A 13,657-nucleotide genomic window follows, 5' to 3' on the forward strand; every position below is an offset into this window, starting at 1 on the left:
ACATCTTGTTTCTGTCTGTAAAACGGCCTACATGTGTGGTTCAGCGCTCTTCTGAAGAGCCACGCCACACAGGCTGACAATCCTACTTCTGCCGTCGTCTAGTGGTCGAAGTTTTCACTTGGCTGCACATGCTTTCCACGCTTTAAAAGTAATGTTTACATATATATAGAGTTGTAAGGGTGAGACAAAAAAAAATGACATCGCAGTAAATCACAATACGCAATATCAACAAATACAATGTATGGATTCAGGCTCATTGACATTCACTCTTCCTATTCTAGAGGCACATCTTCCTCTTAAAGGTACCCTCTGGAGTTTTCTTGTTTATACAAAAGTTATTGTGTGTGTATTGACCCACTGTGTGTATCCTTGTGGTCTAATAAACATTTTGATAAAAAACAAGAAGATTTTTTTTTAATATATATTTCAAATCCAGCATTACTGCCACCCATATCTGTGTATATTATGAAACCATTAGCAGGAAGGTGTATTGTGTTCACCACTCGCATAAGGATGCATGTGTGCAAAACTAAAAACATGGGGACCTAAAATACAAGCATTACTAAAGGTCAAAAACTCCATAGGGTACCTTTTAACTTGGAGTTCATTTTGATTCATCCAGGGTTGCAACTAATAATTACCTCCTCAATCGATTAATCCATGTATACTTTTTTCTGTCAATTCAACAAATGTTCAAAAAAGTGAAAATTCTGAGAAATACCTACCAAAAGTCCCAAAGGGTAACACTCATCTGCAACATACATCATGCATCAGAAGAAACATTTTTATCTTTGTAACTTTGGATAACAGCCTGAACTGACATTTTGTTTGTAGTACAGCCACCTTTATTTGATTCATTATACGTTAGAAAATAGTGAAAAATGTCCATCAAAAGTCATGAAGTCCAAAAGGTAACATACCAGGAGTATATGACATGCGTCAAAACACCTACACCCATTGTTTTCTATGTAAACCTGTAAGTGTGAAGCAGAATTTTTACTGCTTCTGTCTGTGTTGGACGTCAGATGATCAGTGTGCGGTGCATTTGAACTGACATCCTCATTTTACTTATTTTGTCCAATAAACAGTCCAAAAGATATAAAGATGTTTACAATGATATAAAAGAAGAACAAGAGAAAAGAATCTGTAAATCATCACATTTTAGAACCTGGAGCCGGAAACAAATAATTGTCCAAACTGTTCAAGATCTTCAAATGTCAACTAATCTCAAATCATCGTTTCAGTACCGGCTGTATCAGATGACTGTCCTGTCACAGAATCAGCTGTGCTGCGATACCATCATTATCACGTTAGTTTTGTGTAGTGATTTATCGTCTTGACTCTCACCCCTACACAGCAGTGCAGTATAGTGTCATTGTTGGATGTGGCCAGACATCTAGGAGACCCCTCGCAGCAGCGATGTTGATTTCTGTCGTGAGTGCAGCACAGTTGACATTTTCAACCCACAGAGATCAGCGCAACAGTGCTTTTCTGCCACAATAGATTAAGTGTGATATTTCAATTTAAATAAAAAGAATAAAAGTTCAGGGGTAGATGATTGTAGGAGGAGAAAGATGTTCTTGTTCTCACTGCAATCTGTAATCTGACTTTTCAAAAATAAATTTATGCCCCAAGACAGTGATATTAAAATTAAAAAAAAAGTGTTCATGCTACTGTTTGTGTTTGATATGCATAATATTTCAGTCTTTTACCAGAAACATTTAGTACATTTACTTTAAAAGCTGACAAACTTTTCTCATCAGAATCTGTTTTTCTAATTACTCCTGGAGACGTCTGGAGAGATGTTTTCACATGAACAGGCTGCAGTGATTCCTCCTCCAAATGCTTCTTGATGTTTTTCCTGCACAGCCATTTTCCCCAAGAGATGTCCTCACATGTCAAAGAGACGTTCTGTCATTCATTCTCATTTGCTGTGGCTACAGAGCAGCAGGCAGATATTGATGAGCGCTATTTGTCTTGTGCCCACACTTCTGAGGGACCTCCAGAGTGGTCTCGACAATGAATTCCATTACCCACAGAGACGATGACAGGCCGACCACTGCGGAGATGCACAAGTGATGGGTCCAAATTATACACTGCACACACCATTTTCTCCCAGCAAAAAAAAAAAAAAAGAATCTTTTTCTTCTCCTTCCCCCGCATCCCCCCCTCCTCATTCTCACTGTGTTAATGTGAGTACAAATGCACATGATTTCCAGGGCATAGTCAAGCGCTAAAAGTAAACACATCCCTCACCAGCAGCAGGATATTATCATCTATCATTAAAGCAGTAAGCAGAGCCATTTGCATCATCCTGAGCATCAGAGCAGGCCAGGCTCCAGCGGTGCAGGCCATGCAGAACGAACGGCGCTGATGAAGTTTGAGGAGATGACATTCATATGATGCCAACTCAACGGGAAACATCTAACACTGGTGAGCAGCAGCAAACTATTTATTTATTTATTTATTTTATTATTGGTGAATTAATGTTTGAATGATAAAATGAAATTAGAGAAAAACATCCATTGCAATTTCCTCAAGCCTAGAATAGCATCTTCAGATTGATCATTTTGTCCAACCAACGGCAGAAAATGCAATGATAGTTAATTTACAATTATGTAAAACATAAAAAACATTAAAGGCTGAAACCACCTAATATTGGACGTGTTGCCGTGCCAGCAGCGTGGCTCTGCCGATGGCAGTGTGTGTTTAGTTGAGACTGAAATAGCTCAACAGCTATCAGATGCATTCCCATAAAATTCTGTACAGATTGTACATTTTGTATTTCTGATCCCCAGAGGATGAAGTTCTCCTGACTTTGGCGATCACCTAACTTTTCCACTAGTGCCGCAGCGCACTGGCACCAGTGTGAAGTTGATTTGAAATTTCCTAAAGATAGCCAAGGCCCTCAGGTATGAATAGTTGTAACTTTTGTCATCCTTTAAATTTGACTCGAGAAAATATAAATGTTAATTTGTCAGATCTGTGGTTTATAAAACTGAGGACATTTCCATCAGCCTCAGTAATTAGCAAACGTTAAGATGCTAACAGGCTTTACTAAAATGGTGAAAATTGTAGACCTCATACCAACTTGTTGCAACATGTTGCTTCATAAACAACTGCAAAAAAATTCTGTCAATCAACTAAACATACAGGGGCACAGCTACCAGAGAGGACTCTGTATTATGTCTGACTTATTTTTACTTTTCCTACATTGATGAGGAGGTTATGTTACTTGCATACATATTACAAATGGTGGGTTTTCAAGGCTCATTCTGTTTTTTTTTTTTTACACTAAATATCTTTGCATTTTAGTGTTTTAGACACAAAATATCAAATTGGTGGGATTAAATATTTCTCCCTCCTATAATTATGTCCTGAAAGTGTGTAAATGTCTGTGATTAAGACAGAAAATACAGCTCAACAAACAAACAAAAAAGGAAAGTCACAGACTTTTGGTGGCTAATAAAATAAATGAATGAGGGTTGGGTGGTTGTCAGGGACTTTGTGCTTGTGACCTTCCTGTTTCTAAAACCCTGGCTATGGCCCTGTAATTGTTCCTGAACGTAATCGCAGTTCCTGCATGTCTGTCTGGGCAGGTTTTATTTCAACCACACAAAGCTAATATGAACATCTGCTGTAGCTGCAATGAATTACTGAATCATGGCTTCTCTAGGCTTCAAATTATACAGCCTTTAATAATTCACCATAATCAGCATGAGCTCCAGCGCTATTCCCGTATCACTAGTTGTAGATCCTGCATTTCCATTTTAACAAGGCCATACACACAAGGCCGGTTATTAATATAAACATGCTGCTTCGACTGCTGCTGCATATTCAGGCTCACCACCCTCATTATAGTTTGAATTTGACAGCCTGATTTAGCCACACAGAAACATATGCTTCGACTGCCACATGTGATTCAAAGTATGTATTTTTTGGTCTCACAACAGCTGCAAACAACTCTCTACATTTGCTCAAGTACTGTATGTAAATACAGTTTTGAGGTACTTGTACATTACCGAGTATTTACTTGAGTGTCTGCTGCTTTACATTTCTACTCCACTGCGTTTCAAAGGGAAATATTATACTTTTCACTTTCTTGTACCTGTTTATCTGGCAGCTAGTTACCTTGCATATATTGCAGATTATTTTTCATACAAAACATATGCGGCTTTTGCAACACGGTTTGTTGTCTTACCAAGGAAAAAAAAACTCTTGAAAGTTTTCTAAAATCAAGTAAACTGTGCAGGAAGCTACCTTATTTTGTATAGTTTCAAGATACAGATTTTTGTTTCAAAACATTAAAAACTGCACTGCAAAATCAGGTTTTTCAGGAGCTTTAGCTAGAAAGCTAGAGTGATAGTAATCCCAGTATATGTAAGTGTGAAGCGCGGCATTCTGCGCAATGAATGCTTTTACTTTTGAAGCTTTTGTCACATATGGCTATAAATACTTTCATATTAAGATTTTGAATGCAGGACTTTAGAGACTGTAAAAGGGTGTTTTTACATTGTTCTAGTACTGCTGAAATAAATTATCTGCATACGTCTTCCAGCACTGATAACAGCATAAAAAACAACAGTCTCAGTCTCACAGCAGACCGAGGATCATCTGTGGCACAGTGGGAGACCTTGGCTGATATAATTTAGACTGTAGTGAAACAAGTCATTGTTCCTCAGTGAGCGGCTGACTGAGTGTGTCGCCTCTGTGGTGTAACAGTGACTCGTCTGTCCGTCGCCTCTGAAGCCTCAGTTGTCTGAACTGATTGATAGAACAGAGACTGAGGCAAAAGGACTGCAAGCCATGAAGCTTCAATTTTTACACAACATCTCAGCAGTGAAAATGACTAATATTTGTGCCCAGGTCATTAATGGAGAAACAGAGGCATCATAAATCTACTTAAGTGTCACCTTTTGGTCCTTGGTTTTAACTAAAGGTGACCCAGAGGGAGCTAGTGTTAAAGGATAACTGTTGTTGCTCTATAATCTAATTGTTGTTGACAAACCCCTGAAAAGACCAAAACCAACAATGAGTTGCAAAACTGGATTATCAACTGGGCAACTGCCCAGGGGCCATAAGAGACTAATAATGAGACTACACTATGTTTTCATTATTTGATTTATCACTAATGTGTTAGAAATTTGCACAATAAGCACAATATAAGCTCTGCAGCTGCAGCTTTTGTTCCAGGTGTCATAGACGAACAGTCTCTCAGAGACCAAGGTTGATGTTTGTCAATAGTACAAAACTATCATTTCCCACTAAACCCTAAATTCTTTAACAATGAAGTTAGGGGCATCCTGGGCAACAATGTTTATAATGATGATAATTGATTTTTTGTGTTTGTTGAGAAGCAAATAGATCGTTGAGATATTTTAAAATTTCTAATATCACTATCAGCCTCAAAAGTCCAGAAGAAATGTAAGGTTATTCATCATCCACAGAAGACACTGTTAATATTTCTACTTCTCCCCTGTAAGCTTTTGCTTTTTGCACCAGCTTTAGAGAGATATCCAGATTGCCTGTGGATAAATGGAAATACAATTGGAGGAAAGTAAACCAGACAGCAAACTCTTCGTGAGGGTGAAAGTTGAACTTAATGTGCAGAAGCAGCTGCTTTTAATAAATAATGTGATTGACCATGGCCATGAAACACCAAAGAGCAGCAGTCAATGCAGCAGAGTAGCACTTAAATCTCACATCTTTCCCTGAGCGATCATTTCTGCACAGCATCACAGAAAATAGGCGTGAAGATGACAGGTACAGGAAGGTGAGAGACTGTCTGCAATTCAAATTACACAGCCTCATTCAGTAATTGATTTCAACATTTGTAATTTTCTGTAATCCCGGTGTTCACCGTGAGAGGAGAGGAATTCATTTTCTGCAGGAAATGAATTAGTGAACGGCGAGAGATAAAATGGATGTTGGAGAACACACCTGAACACGAGTGTGAGAGCGATAATGAGACTGGTTTCACAGAGCCCCCAGACATCTCATTTGATTGGCTGAGCTCAACCACCAGCGATGGCTCCACAGGCTTGACGGAGGAGAATTTATTCCATTTTGTTGCAAAGTGATGGAGATGAGGCCTCTCTGGCCGCAGAGGAAGTACATTATTGAATGAAACGACTGAGGAAAAATGTGCCGAAACATTCATGCATTTGGAAGAGGAAGCAGTCGGGGAAGCAGGGAGAGTAAGATCAAAAGTGAAGTAAATGACTGCCTCATTTCAAAGCTGTAGTTTGTACTTAAACTGAAATTCAGTATGACTTAATCCAGAAAATCACCACTTATAATCCAAAAAGAGCATGGCTGATTTTAAAGTGTGTTACAGGAATAGTTTACATTTGGGAAAATATGCTTATCCGCTTTCTCGCCACTTGAAGCCACTAAAATAAAGACTGGAAACAGGAGGGAGGAACCAGCTAGCTTATCAGGAAACAAAAAACCAAAAACCAGCACTGCTGAAGCTCCCTAACATTACATATCTCATTTACTTAATCCACACAAAATCCCAAATTGTAAAACTAAGTTTTTGTTATGGAGGCTCATCATTTTTAGTTACAACAGTCACTGTCAGATTTTACCAGCTATAACTAGTGTTAGCTAATGCTAAATCTTTGGAGTTGGTTGAAAACTGTATCTCAGATGACTTTTTAATTAAAAGGCGAAGAAACTTTATATATAATATTAAAAAGTCCCTCAAAACTGTACATTGATTAGATTTACTTTTACAGTTTGAGATGCTAACATTTGCTGCTTACGTTAGAGAAGATATACACACTGATAAATATTCTTTACAGTTTGTTGAGTTTTAGTTTTGGAAAAGTGATTTTAAAAATCAATATAGTTCAACGTGTAAAGAATTCCAATTAACTGCAGTAAGCAGTAACACTTTTGTTATAAAACTTGTGAATTTATTCTGTCTGACCAATATAATAATCTGTGACACTTTAAACTGTATGCATACTCATTTATTTACATCACATTCACTTTACAGTCATAATTGCATTGCTACAGCATCACACTGTAAAATACAAAAAAGTGCTGCTGCAATTTTAGTTCAGAATCACAGTCAACTTCTTCTAGACTTTTAGCTCTGGTTGCACACAACACCAAGACAGAAAAACACAACCGTTAACAATGTTTCCTTCATGTCCCCAAATCACAACAACCTCCACAAAAATACCTATAAAATACAATTTAAATACCCAGTCCAACAGTGCAAAAGACATTCAAAGCAGTTAATTCAACACAATTCATAAAAAGGTACGTATCTGCCTTCCAGCACAGCAGTGATGGTTTGAATGTTAAAGATTTTCAAAAAGATATTAAAACCATAACAGCCACAGAGTTTCATCAAACAGACCTGCCCAACAAATGTAATTCAAGTACAATAATAGGCTTATGATTCAGCGGCTCCAGTTCAGTGGGAATAAAGGGAGTCATGAATAAAATTCCTCTGTAAGACTTTTTAATGATATTGCACACCTAATAATTTAAATATAAGTGATTATTTAGTCATATTCACTTTTCTCTGCAATGGAAATAATGAAATCGTTAAAGCGTCATTAGTGACAGATTACAATATCACCTACAATATACAGCTGACCTACATTTACGTTTTAGGTGATATGCATGGAGGAACAAGAGGGTAATAATAAAACCATGGATGGTTAATATTTAGAGAATTTGAACAAACAGAAAGACGAACATGAACACAGCCTGAGTGACAGCTCACCAAAAGTGTGACAAAAGGGAGATTTCAGGAAACAAATAAACACAGAGGGATCCAGTGACTTTAACTGTTCTTCTTTTGCTCTTCATCTAAGGTGAGAGTCTCTGTTGTTCCTCCACCTATCTGATGTTGATTAGCCCATGTCTTGTTACCATGGCAGCCGCAGCCAAAGCTCAGAGCAGGTCAGGCAGGATGAGGCCGGGGGGTTTGGGCTCCACACAGTTAATCCAGAAATTGGCACAGCTGGCGTGGTACTGGTGGCCCCCGTACAGCAGCTTGAAGTTGTCCGTCTCTGAGTTGAACGCCTGTCAGAGTGGAAGGTGGAAATATTAGAGATCACAGAGACGATAAGCCAATCTGTGTACACAAGAGGCAGAAGGACAGGAGGATATGTAGGGTATTTATCTTGTGTCTACACCCCTGTGGAGTAACTACAAATTTGAGCAGAACTGAATTAAGAACACAGTCTCACTTTGGTATTTTACTTTATCAGATAAAAACAAACATACAGTAGAAATGTGTAATAATGTGAAAATAAAACTTAGAACATGAAAAAACCAAACTGCATTAATAACAATCTGTCTAGTTACCACCAGCTGGTGAGATAGCCTTAGCTACAGCTAATTTTTCCTTTTACTTTTTCCTTCTTCTTGCATTTAAAAAAAAATCTATGTTGATACTCTAACATTTTAGTAACTGAGTTGGTATACCATATAAAGTATGCAGCAGATAAATCTAAACATATTGGAGACAGTAACACCAGATAATGGTCCTGCTAAATGCAAACTAGCCTCTGATTAGTGAAATTAAGTTGTGGTTAAGACACCATTAAATCACATTTTTCAATGATCAAACTTAAATACCCGATACAGTTTGGCTTCAAGAGCCTTCAAACCCTTATTCTGTACTTCAGTGTCTGTGTTACTGCTCTGTTGTTGTATCAGTACTTCATTTACTACTGCTAGACTGCAAGAATCATTATTAACACAACGATGACTGATAAGCCTCTTTAAACTTGTATGTATGTGACCCTCCAGCACATTCCCACCTTCTCTGGCAAAAACAAGGGATTTCAATACACGTGGTTTTGTGATACCTGCTGGAAAAGACTCTCAAAGACTATCAAAATCCACTGCAGTAAAATAACACATAACAAATAGGTACAACTCGAAAGGTACAACTGTCTCTCTACAGAACTGGTGCACTAGCCACATGCTGTGAACATCTCGCTGATCACATCAAAATCTAAATGATTTCACTATTTTCCTAAAGCTGAATATCTACATTTGTTTTTCTGAAGAATGCCATCATATCTGAATTCAAAGCAGGAGGATCCTACATGCTGTGACACATTTACGCTGCTGGAGAGACTGGTAGAGACAAGACAGCCTCCTTGAAATTTCTGTGATTGTAGTGGAATAAAAAAAAGTACAAAGAGAGCTAAGACATTACATACAGTATATGCATTCAAATTCAGTTCAACAATTCTCAAAAAAGTTGCCTAGCATTAGTAGATCCGTATGAAAGCTCAGGCCAGGGTTTCAGTTTCAGTTCTGCAGGGAAGTTTAAACCATGTTCTGCTGTGCCAGAGGATAAGGCTGGAGGACCGTCCATCATTGCCCATACTGTGATAGCAGATATGCTACAAGTCATTTATTTTACTTCAGACAAACGGGCGGCATGAATCTTAACTCTGGTAAAACACGTTTTCCGCCTGTTGCTTCATAACATGATCTGCTTTTGAGTCTGAGAAATTTCGTTGAACTTATTGTTTAAACTTTAATGACTCTCCCACGTTCCATCTGAATACACTGCGGCTGTGCAGGAAATGATTTTTTTGGTGCTCTGACCACCATTTGAGCTCCGTGATGCGAGTTTCGATTTTCACGGGGCCCCAGCTGTAGCGCTGTGTATGCAATCGGAAGATGCTAATGTGTGTGATGTGCAGTTTAAGAGTTTGCATCCCTGGTGAAATACTGGAGCTGAAGCCAGAGAGAGGAATGAGTCATGCGCAGTGAGTCATAGCCTCCCACACAGAAGGAGAGGGGAGACGCATGCAGAAAGCAACAACTGCATACAAAAAAAAACAAAAACAAAAAAACCCAACCACAACACACCATTAAGCCAAATACATTTCCACCTGCCTGAGCGCAGTCTGCAGCACAGACGCTCCGCTGGATGAAGGGCTTTCTCACGCAAACTGAATGACACATTTCTACTCTCTGCTTTTTCTCACAGAGATTTCACAAGCAGAGCAATTTCCTTTCAGAGCTCTTTTGTGCCCTGGCCTACTTGTTTCTAGAAACCTGCACTTAGGACTGCCAACGCTGGGAATGTTGGAGGGAGAGGACGCAAAATGAAAGGGTGGTCACACAATGACACACTGTAACACCTCCTGCTTTCACTGCAGAGCCTTTCCTTGTCTAACGCTCCAGCCTCTCTTAGCCTTCACCTGCATGGCAGTGAATGCAGGCTAATTTAGTCTGTTTTAACTAGACTGATGTTGTACATTATTAAACCTTTTAGCCTCTGGGAACTCCACTCTGAAACAGGAATGAGAGTATTCATGCTTTCCACCTGGAGCTGGTCAGATGAAGCAGTGACTCTGATTCTCCTGACCTTTGTAGCTGCATGTAAAGGTTAGGGATTCAGACTGAGACACTACCTGATTAGATAATATTAAAATCTACCCTGAATCTACACTCTTTCTATGCTGTCTAATATTTCCATAAGAATTAAAAAATAAATGAGGCATAATTACCCTTAAGTTCCTGTCACTGTCTTTAGTCAATGCCTGTAAGCATAAGAGAGTCAGCATGGTGAGGCGTGTTTATGCAATGCCCAGAGAGAAGAAAAGTGTGCACGGAATGAGCAGCAAGCAAACACTGAGATCAGCTGTATCACCAGGACAGCGCTCCCTGTCACCAGCATGTTTGTGGGTGAAAACAAGAAGGAATCAAACTTATTAAATGCTCCTACACATTTTCTGTCTATTGATCCAAGAGATTTTGCCTTGATTGATCTAAAATATGGATTGATGATTTTAGTTGGTGCTGGGGAAGCTGATAGTAGCAGTGAATCACAGCTCGGCCACTGTTGTTTGGAGACCAGTCATGGCCATGGAGAGAAGTGGACAAGCCGCCATTACTGCAATGGGACTTCATTTATGGAAGGGATTTTATTTTCTTAAGTGCTTGTGCCAAGAAATCTGTCCAGCACATTTCGTAGCATTATTACATGTTGATGAAAATAAAGATAATAATTAGAGCTGAAACAATTACTCAATTAATTGATTGTTTGATTGTCAGAAAAATAACCTGTAACTGTTTGGAGATGTGTATGCATGTGAGTCTTTTTATAAGCAAAAATAGGGAAATACAAAATATCTGCAGATTTCAGCCTCTCAAAAGAGAAGACTTGCTGCTTTTTTGTCATCTGTCCCTGAAAACTGAATATTTAGAGATTTTGGACTTTTGGTTGGACAAAACAAGACATTTCATCTTCATTTCAGCAACATTTTCAGTGACGATTTTCATTGGCTAAACAATAAAAAAAAAAAAATCTGATTAATAATTAATGAAAATAACTGCTTGTTCCAGTCCTAGTTATAATCTACAACAACACAATTTTGTCCAGTTAGACAGATGTGATGGCCAGGCATCTCTTCAGGGCTGTGCTGTTGTCAGCTGTTCCAACAACAAACAAGTGTAAAGTAGAAGCCACAAGCCCGTGCTCCATGAAATCAATATAATCTTTTACCAACAAAGAACCAAACAGGAGCTGCTGAAAACAAAGCAATCTACTGCATTTCCTGGCTGCTATTCCACTTTCACACTATCATGGTTTTAAAGCTCTCTGATTTAGAGCTGAAACAATTAGTGGACTTATTGATTACTTTTTGATGAAGTCATTCATTTAGCACAAACGACCAAAATTCACCAGCTACAGCTTCAGTTTTGGCTCCAAATGTGAACCTTTGTTGGTTTTCTTCATCTTCTTCAATGATAAACCAAATATTTTTGGGTTTTGAAATGTTGGTTGAATAAAAACCCATTTGATGATGTTACCTAGGACTCTGAGAAAATGTGATGGACATTTTCACCATATTCTGACATTTCTTAATTATTTATATTAATTGATAACAACTAGATTGCAATGAAAATAATCAGTAGTTTTATTTTGATTTTAATTCAAATATGATTTCCCTCTGATTACAATGCAAGAAATAATGACATTTAATGATTTAAATCATAAGGTATCATTTCATCCCTGCAGGGCTTAATGAGCTAATATGGACTGGGGACACTAATAAAGCCAAAGCCTCTGTCATAACCACTGTCAGAGAAGTGTTTAGAGACTCAGTAACATCAACATTAACAAAGACTTCATCCACATTCATCTAATGACTGTGATTAACTGTAAACATCTCTGCTTTCACTGTCAGTGTAAAGATTTTCTGTTTAACTGTCCCACTGCAGTAATGGCAGTAAGGCTTGAGACCACGACACATGAATGAGCCACTGGATTTGTCTGTAACAGAAAAATATTCTTTACAGGGACAAACAGCAGGAAAATCTTTCGAATTCCCAGACTTTTTTAGGCCTGGTAGCATCAAAGTTAGCCTTTGTTTAGTGGTGTGTGAACCCTGCAAACCTGAGCTGCTATAAATCATGCTGTGACAGAGATGGGCAACCTAACAACAGATTTATAAAATAAAATGTTGAGGAGATGGGAATGTTCACATAATAAACTGTCAACTGTTTAGATCTAAATTCAAATCAGCACCGCTGTCAAAGCCACACAGCCTCAATAATCAATCTAAATCCCTGAGGCACTTCAGAAACCTACGCTAATATAAATAGCCAGAAATGCTAAATTATTCAACTTATAATCCTTTCCAGTGCTTCTGCCTGTAATTGCTGAAATTAGCATTTATCGTTTAGCGGAGGAGCAGGAGCATCATTAGCTGAAAAGTAGCACTTATGATAAAACTTATAACTGCTGCTGCTGCCTTTGAGTCACAAACTGAGATGAGATGCTGACGGTCGCCCATCCCTGCCTCTTAACCTGAGGAAAAGAAAAAAGATGACAAAAGTGCAGCCTATCCAGAACTACTGGTCCAACAATAACAAGGTGAGACTGAGAACATTTGTGGACAATTTCAACTCTGACTAAATGGGGCAATATAATTGTTCTGATTTTATTTGTATCAACAAATGGTAAGAAATTTGAATGAATCATTTGACAGCTTAAAATTCACAGCATGAACAGGAGCCATTAAGCTGTCAAGCACTTTTCACATTTCTTTGATGTCACTGGATGGCACATCAACATCTCCACCCTTCTCTACCTTTGGTTGAAAAACAAATCAGTGCCTCTTCACTAAAGGACAATGCAATAATCAGTGCCGTATGCTCAAGCCAAAGCCATTTTTTTCACTTCGTTATACTCTGCGGGGTTGCTATTCTCCACTTGGCTTTTATGCATTCTTACCAGTGTGGCTCTGCCAAAAATGTAATTAAAAGATGGGTTATTAATCTCATGCTAGTGGCACAGAGACAAAATAAAAGTGCATTAATTCCAGCTTGTCTGTATGCACACAAGAGGGAGAGGTGAGCGAGAGAGACTGTGTTTGTGTGCTGAGGTCTATTATCAGCTGTACTCCCTGCTTATGACTAATGTGGAAGCCACATCTGCTCACAGCCTAGATGCCTCTCAGTCAGCCATGTCTTGCCTGGATCATCCATCTGGCTCTGGCTGAGCAGCAGAGGGACCGCAAGAAGCAATCTGCACCACCATCCTGCCCTCTAAACCGCAGGGTCTGAGAGTACCATTAATGGCCCACGTCGATGAAAATCACAGCCACCGTAGGCAGGGAGGTAGACACACAGCAATTCTGCACATAGTGCCCCAGTC

At 38.7% G+C, this 13,657-nt stretch overlaps 1 protein-coding gene across 10 annotated transcripts in view; it reads right to left on the reverse strand.

Annotated features, from left to right (window-relative positions):
• Window positions 1–6,961: 6,961 nt before the first annotated feature.
• The window catches only part of synrg (synergin, gamma), a 38,520-nt gene continuing 31,824 nt past the window's right edge, over window positions 6,962–13,657 (reverse strand). For 6 of the 10 annotated variants that reach the window (XM_071496027.1, XM_071496026.1, XM_071496031.1 and 3 more), the window contains 2 exons: window positions 10,503–10,535; window positions 6,962–8,046 (listed from right to left, as the gene is read on the reverse strand). In XM_071496027.1, the coding sequence (XP_071352128.1) occupies window positions 7,915–8,046; window positions 10,503–10,535 (165 nt within the window). In that variant the 3' untranslated portion in view covers window positions 6,962–7,914. The remainder of the gene's footprint in view (window positions 8,047–10,502; window positions 10,536–13,657) is intronic. The other 4 variants (XM_071496028.1, XM_071496029.1, XM_071496035.1 and 1 more) reach the window with 1 other exon arrangement.

Source organism: Trachinotus anak, unplaced genomic scaffold (assembly GCF_046630095.1).
Source record: "Trachinotus anak isolate AG129_WGS33_773 ecotype Australia unplaced genomic scaffold, CSIRO_AGI_Tana_v1 ptg000014l, whole genome shotgun sequence".
In the NCBI taxonomy this organism is placed as follows: domain Eukaryota; kingdom Metazoa; phylum Chordata; class Actinopteri; order Carangiformes; family Carangidae; genus Trachinotus; species Trachinotus anak.